Source organism: Scaptodrosophila lebanonensis, unplaced genomic scaffold (genome assembly GCF_003285725.1).
Source record: "Scaptodrosophila lebanonensis strain 11010-0011.00,11010-0021.00 unplaced genomic scaffold, SlebRS2 tig00000061-arrow-pilon, whole genome shotgun sequence".
Taxonomy (NCBI): domain Eukaryota; kingdom Metazoa; phylum Arthropoda; class Insecta; order Diptera; family Drosophilidae; genus Scaptodrosophila; species Scaptodrosophila lebanonensis.
Window position 1 is genome coordinate 9,508,743 of NW_022060554.1, and position 7,351 is coordinate 9,516,093.

Sequence of the window (7,351 nt, forward strand, 5' to 3'; positions counted from 1 at the left end):
CAATTATTGAACATATGAAAAAACAATAAACAAAAATTACACAAGCCAATAATATTAAACAACAGTAATTATTGTGGCAAATTTGTTCGGTCGCTATACTCGTATGCTTCTATCAATAACAACTTATGCGACAAATATAATTTTATTGCATTCAGATAAATGGTAGTTCTATACCCTGTATCTGAAGGGTAAAACAACTGAGGCTTGCAATGTACATACATATGTATGTATGTATCTATATATGTAGGTATCAGGCAGTAGGAAGCTTCATCGATCGCATAAAGTATATGTTTTCTAGAAAACTATGACAAGACAATTCGATCACGACATGTTTGTCTGTACGTCCGTCCGAACATAGAGCAGCCCAGCTAGATATGTACGTAGTACTCTCTTAAAATATTTGATTTCTTAAGCTCCAACCAATACATTATTCCAAGACTTCTTATTTATACTACAATCATCAATCAGGAAAAGTCTCCTCTTACACTTTATCTTGTTATTGAAATGCTAAGTGTAACTTTGTAATCAGGATTACGATCTAATTCCCAAACATCGAAAAGATCTAAGCACATTTCAGGACACAAATTTACAAATGTTATTTAACAACATATTCAATTTAAAACCTGATTGATTAATGTTATTATTATATTTTTAAAAACCCATGTTGGCGACTGGGCGGTTCCAATTGGCAAGCGCCAATTATAATGTAACCAATGGCTTGATATGGTGTTTTTTTGTTTTGGGTTTATTGTGTGTCTTAAAAGGAGGAGACTTATGCTGTTGCTTTCTATATGTATGTATATCAACACCTATTAGTTAACCAACGCTTTATTCAGATACGTTCGGCAGCTGATTTGTTGTAAGCCTCGCTTATATAATATTTTTTAGTTGGTGGCCATATCTTAATTTACACTATACAAGTATGTATATATACTACTATTATTTATTAATTGTCAACAAATACAATGTTACTTAGGTGATTGACTGATTGCTTAGTAGACAGTAGAACTGACTAACTGACTGACTAGCCAATAGACTGAGAGAGTAATAATAATTTAATCCGCGCCAACATGCAAGGTCTGGTGGGTTTAAACAACAGCTGGGGCCGAGACAATTACGCGAATGTCAACAAATAAATTTAAAATAATTAACAATAAATACAACTGCAAAACAACAACAAAAGCAAAACAACAGAAGCGCCGATGACTCTGCGCTGATATCGATGCGAATGAGCTTAATGGGCATTAATTACTAGCGATAATTGCATTCAGATGTACGCACGAACAGATATACATATGTATGTACATACATGTGTACGAGTATATACATATGTACAAATATATATTTAGATGTATTTATATTCGTGTAGTATAAGATGTAGATGTAACAAGATTTGCCTGCACATTGAATTTTCAGCAGATTATCCATTGACATGGTCGTGGGATTAGCTCAGTTGCTGTTCCCAATCAGATCGCCTCACTATTCTCTATAAAATGGGGCATCATCTGGCTGAGTGTGTTTAATAGTAAAAGGGCGTCGCTGAATATCGGATCATGAAACTTACATTCCTCTCGTTCGTCTCTCTCGCCTTGCTGCTGGTGAGTAGGCAGGACACTATATTCACCCAATTTGGAATACAATAGTTGTTGCTTGATTTCCAGTGCTCGGCGCAGGCGCAAAATGGCGGCGGCGGAGAAGCCAGTGGAGGTGCTCAGGCTGGTTTTAACGTGGGCGCAGGAGCCGCTGCTCAAGGAGAAGGTGCAGGTGGCCAGGGTGCTGGCGAAGCCGAGGGTGGAGCTGGAGCAGGTGTGGGTGCTGGCATGAACGCAGGAGCTGGAGCGGAAGGTGGTGCTAAGGGTGCAGGCGGCCGTTAGGAAATGCCAGCAGACCTCTCTCTCTCTCTCTTTGTTTCTTTGGACTTGGCTTTGCCCCCTGTGTTGTATAATTGAAAAGAAATTGTTGACGATTTAGTTGTTATTGTTTGCACGGTACAAACACGCACACACACACTCACACACAAACACACACACACAGTCTTACACAAGCATACACACCTCGAATGCATTGGCGCCAGACCGTTTATTGATCAACATCGACCATTAGACCGGCAGCGTCGAGGTGTGCTTACTGTGAGGCTCAGTGTCATAATTGATTTGGAACCGCAAGTCGAGGCACCGTTCCCGTCGCACGTAATTCAATTCGGGTGAAAATCGGCGTACTTCAATAGATAGCAAACACAAATTCGTTGGCAACTAAATTCCATTTAATGCCATTTTATGAAACGCACTTCAGATCGAAAACAAGTGACAGGGTCGCCGTCGTCGCTTTGTTGTTTTTGTTGTTGTCACCAACAACAACACCACCACCTCTACTAATCAGTTTGAGAATCTAAGCAGTAGAGTCAAAAATAGAATAATCATCATTAATGTTAAAAATAAGTACCGGTGTGCATATAAACAAATACATTGAAACAATTTCCTCATACATCAAATGAATAAATAAATATACAGTCCTATGAACAATTTTGCACGATCATTTTTCTGATTGCCGAAGGGGCTTCTCGGCCACAATCAGCATTAAATATTATTTCAAAATAGCAACATTTATAAAGTTGATTAAATCCCATGATATGACTGCATGGATGTCAGGAAGTATAGGAGCTACAATAACCAAACTTGCGCCCCAGATAGCTCCCACATTTATTCGTAACTTTATTATTATTGAAATTCTGGAATAATTTTGGGATTAACATTATTTTATTATTAGTATTTTATTATTGTTTTTGTAAAAATAGAGAGAGAGAGAGACTGCCAAAATCGTTCGCTGACAACAACTATAAATATAAAATGGGAACATATATTTGGGTTGGGTATTCCCATATTGATTGTGGCAGAAAAAGAAGTCAAAGCTTAAAAGTATGTAAGGCTATAAATTAATTACCAAAATAATCGCAGCTAAACTATGAAGGGGAACCGACAAGTTATATCCATATACATATGTATGTATGTATTTAATTAATGAGTCTAAAAATGGAAAAAAAAACTTGAAAGGGCGCACACACAGTGTGCTTACTAATACGAAAGGAAAAACGTGGAATTAAGCAAGTCGCACAACTATACGCAGTGATATTTCAAATGCTGATTATATAAAACGACCCTTAACGGGGTGTGTAATGGCGTGGTCTTCTCAGAAGAAAACATTTTAATTTCAAAGTCCTTGTTGGCTAAAGCTAGTATTTCCGTGACATCCGCTAAGGAACCTATTAATGGGGGCGGCTGTATGACAGCGTTGTAGGTGTGATATTGTGGGGGCCATTATAATTCAAATTACAATTCTTGCTAATCACAATGAATGCGTTGTATTACGGTGGTATTTTCATGCCCCTTTTGCAACACTGGTATGGATTCATCAACATTATAAAGAGCTTATACAGCCAAGATGTTAGATCATATTTTATGAGTCAAAATGGATATAATGGATAATAGCAATATCAACAAGTAAAAAAGCTAAAGTCGGGTGCCCGACTTTGAAATACTCTGTACATATGTTTACAATAATTATCGAAAACTAAAAAAAATTAAGAAAATTAAAAAAAAAAAAATGTTGATCTATTTTACCTCTCTCGGTATTCGAACTCACATAAAGGGTGTATAATTGCACATTTACATAGCAATTGCGTCTGTGTGAGTGTATGTATGCCTATGCGCATCTCTTCGTGTCTGTGTAAACATGTTAGCAGTCAACCAAACAGCAGCATCGAAAACAGCCGCGGGCAGCAGCAAATATATTTATGGCTATAACTTCTTGTTAAATCGGTCTATTATAGTGAAACTTGGCATACGGACACATAATAACTAACTGGGGGTAGTTCGAAATTCCAAAAATTACGGGAGATAGAAAAAATCGCAATTTGCATGGGAAAGGGGGAAGGAGGAAAATTCCAAAATATACATTTTCTGCGTATTCTCACAAGGCATCTTTGACTAAAATTTGGTGTTCCTAGGTCTTATAGTTTCCGAGATATAGGCGATTATACGAATGGAAAATCGGGAAAACCCCCATAGGGGGAAGTGGGGGCGGGAAAGGATTTTTAGGAAAAAATAAAACAAACTCATATATAATACACACATAAGGCATCTTTGTGCAAAATTTGGTGTCTCTATCTCTTATAGTCTCTGAGATCCAGACAGACAGGACTAGATCGACTCGTCTCGTCATGCTGATCAAGAATATATATACTTTGTAGGGTCTGCCACGCCTCCTTCTGCCTGTTACATTTTTCAGCTCCCGCAAACCTAATATACTTCTGTACATTTCATGTACAGAGTATAAAAATGTTTTGAAATTTCTGACATGTCAGGATCAGGAAAACATTATTCGCGAAATATTCGTGAATTACCTGTGTGATGTCCAGATAATAATACATAGTATTTTTTGTCAAGGTGTCCTATTCAAGTGTTGAAAATTAGGGAGCCCGCATTATACTGGTTTTTGCTAAATAATTTCTTGCTAGTACCTAAATCTTAAGGATTTAATTTTCCATTCCATTTCATCGTGTCGAGGCGTGAAGTGTACTTATCTCTTTGTTAGAAAGATAGCCGTTCAAGTGCTTATTGTATGTGTAATTATCGTAACAGAAGATCTTGTAGCACAAATCATCTCTGCCAAGACAAGGTTTCGAAAATTGTTGAAAATGATTTATTCAGTTAATATTATTCATGTGCAAAATAATTTCAGAAATTAAACAAAATAGAACGCTGCGGTTGAGCAAGCCCGACAGTAAAATAGCCTGTACTCTCCACAAAAAAGAAAAATTAAAAAAAAATTAAATTAATTATTAAAAAAATGAATTAATTAATTAAATTAAATTAGAATACATGTTTATGTTCAATTCTAACAGCATACATTTACATCACGTACCTATGCGTGTTTATATGCGTGTATGTATGCAGCACAAAGTTGAACCAAAGCAGCAACAACAACAACAGCTGCGGGCAGCGCTGCCGACAGACCTGCAGGCAGCGCATGAGCAGCGATTTTATTTATGGCTATAACTTTCTTCAGAATTGACCTATCATGATGAAACTTGGTATACAGACTAGAGTTGGGCACGGGCCGTGTTTTTTGTCGTGGCACTTCGTGCCACGCGTGGGCCCGCGTGTTCGTGTTGTAAATTCCGATTTCGTGCGTGGCCGTGCGTGTTCGTGTTGAGCCAAAAAGGCACGACAAAACACGCACGAGGAAACACGAAAGAACACGAACATAGCACGAAATAAAATGAACAACTAAAGTAATAAAAAAACGAATGTTGGGTAAATAATCAAAATATATCGATAATTCGCACTATATTACAGATTTGTTTGAACTTAAAGTTGCTATGTTAGGTGTAAAAGAATTTGTACTTTCTAAAACAGGATCTAATATTTTGGAACAAGTCAATTCTATACTTGATGAATATGAGCTACGAAACAGTCTTAAGAGTAGTGTCATAATAACAGACAATGGTTCAAATGTTGTTTCCGCATTTAGCCACCACAAAAGGCTTTCTTGTCACAATCTTAATTTAGTTAAAAAATTGGTAAAATATTTTAAACATTCAGAGCTTAATTGCAAGCTGAGCAAAACTTTAAAACAGGAAGTCAGCACAAGATGGAATTCAATCTATATTATGCTAAATAGCATTTATGATAAATTAGAAATCCAGCATTTGTTACTGGAAAAAAATGAATTAAAACGTATTTCAGGGATTGACTTTGACCTGATGCATGACTTATTCAATTTTCTCAAACCATTTAAAGAATGCTCAGAGAAGCTTAGTTCTGAAAAAGAATCAACAATTGTTATATTTGCGTTGTGGTCTGAAAAGCTGAAGAACCACTGCGACTGGGGCGTTGTCGATTCTGCTGTTATAACAAAACTAAAGAATCTAACCTTAAATTCTTTAAAAAAAACGTTTTGAACCAACCACAGTTCATTTATTGGGGCTATTTTTGAATCCACCTTTTAAGGAAATGAACTTTTTAAGTCCCGATAAAAAGGGGCACGTCATTCTGACACTAAAATCGATGCTAGCTGAAATAAATGATAGCTTAAATAACGATTTAACACTTAAATAAGAAAACGAAGCACCCAATAGTCAACACGACTTTTCAGAATTTTTGGACACTAATAATTAAAAAAAAAAATTAAATTGGACAGGTCAAGAATGGATATTGAAATAGATGATTATATAAGTAGTGTTGTTGATCCAGGAATTTGTGTGCTAACATTCTGGAAAAAATCAACAAAATTTAAAATGCTAAGGCAATTATCAAGGCATATACTCAATATCCCTGTCAGCTCTGCAACAAGCGAACGAGTTTTTTCCACTTCTGGACATATTTTAAATGAGCGACGTACTCGGCTTCTTAGCTCAAATATTGATAAGATAATCTTTCTGAATAAAAATTTGTAATGTTTATGTACATATATATATACTTTTCTTTTTTTTTAATTTTTATATTTAATATATAAAAAGTTCGTGTTGGGCCGTGTTGGGCCGTGTTAAGAAAAATTTTCGTCGTGCGTGCGCGTGCGTGTTTCTAAAAGTTAATTTCGTGGCCGTGTCGTGTCGGGCCGAAAATAGCTGGCCCGTGCCCATCTCTAATACAGACACATAATCACTAACGGGATCTAGCTACCTAATTTTAATTAATCACATTAATTCCAAGAACTACGGGAGTTATGGAAAAAAACAGAAATTGCGGGGTGGGGGGGGGGTGGTTGTATCAGTATAAAAAAATAAACTTGACCTGCCTAGGGCTTATGGGAATCTGGATACCGAGTTTGGTTATTCTAGCTCTAGTACCTTCTGAGATCCTTGCGCTCATACAGACGGACGTACAGATGGACGGACATGGCTATATAGACTCGGCTTGTCACCCTGATCAAGAATATATATACTTTGTGGGGTCTGCCACGACTCCTTCTGTGTGTTACATACATACATGCGCATTAAACTAGTATAGCCTTTCACCCTTTGGGTACAGGCTATAAAAAATCATTAAAATCGGTTCACTCAGTCGAATGTTCTGAGGTAACAAACATGAAAAATTGCGAACGAGTTGATAGCGACCTCCTTTTTTGAAGTCGGTTAAAAACATTACAACTTGATAACTTACTGTTATGTCTTAACTTGGTTTCACATTCATACATAAGTAATACACAACAGTATGTTTTACAACGCAATATCATTTCCTGAAAACAGATCACATAATGTGCATGTACCGCACCCCACACTGGATGGGGCACATAATTTGTCCTTGAAGTCAGTCCAGTGGCTACATAATGCGTTCGAGTGCATTTATGAGTG

At 36.7% G+C, this 7,351-nt stretch overlaps 1 protein-coding gene across 1 annotated transcript; it reads left to right on the forward strand.

Annotated features, from left to right (window-relative positions):
* Positions 1 to 1,369: 1,369 nt before the first annotated feature.
* Positions 1,370 to 2,525, forward strand: LOC115624774 (glycine-rich cell wall structural protein 1.0). The gene is made up of 2 exons (XM_030519605.1): positions 1,370 to 1,598; positions 1,662 to 2,525. Exons 1-2 carry the CDS (start codon positions 1,554 to 1,556, stop codon positions 1,872 to 1,874), a joined length of 258 nt encoding a protein of 85 aa, XP_030375465.1. The 5' UTR covers positions 1,370 to 1,553; the 3' UTR covers positions 1,875 to 2,525.
* The last annotated feature ends 4,826 nt before the right edge of the window (positions 2,526 to 7,351 follow it).

Bases quoted from the DNA above. Each gene is read 5' to 3' on its own strand.
- LOC115624774 (XM_030519605.1), top strand. From the start codon at position 1,554: ATGAAACTTACATTCCTCTCGTTCGTCTCTCTCGCCTTGCTGCTG. The intron at 1,599-1,661 runs GTGAGTAGGCAG...CTTGATTTCCAG, and splicing joins TCTCTCTCGCCTTGCTGCTG to TGCTCGGCGCAGGCGCAAAA.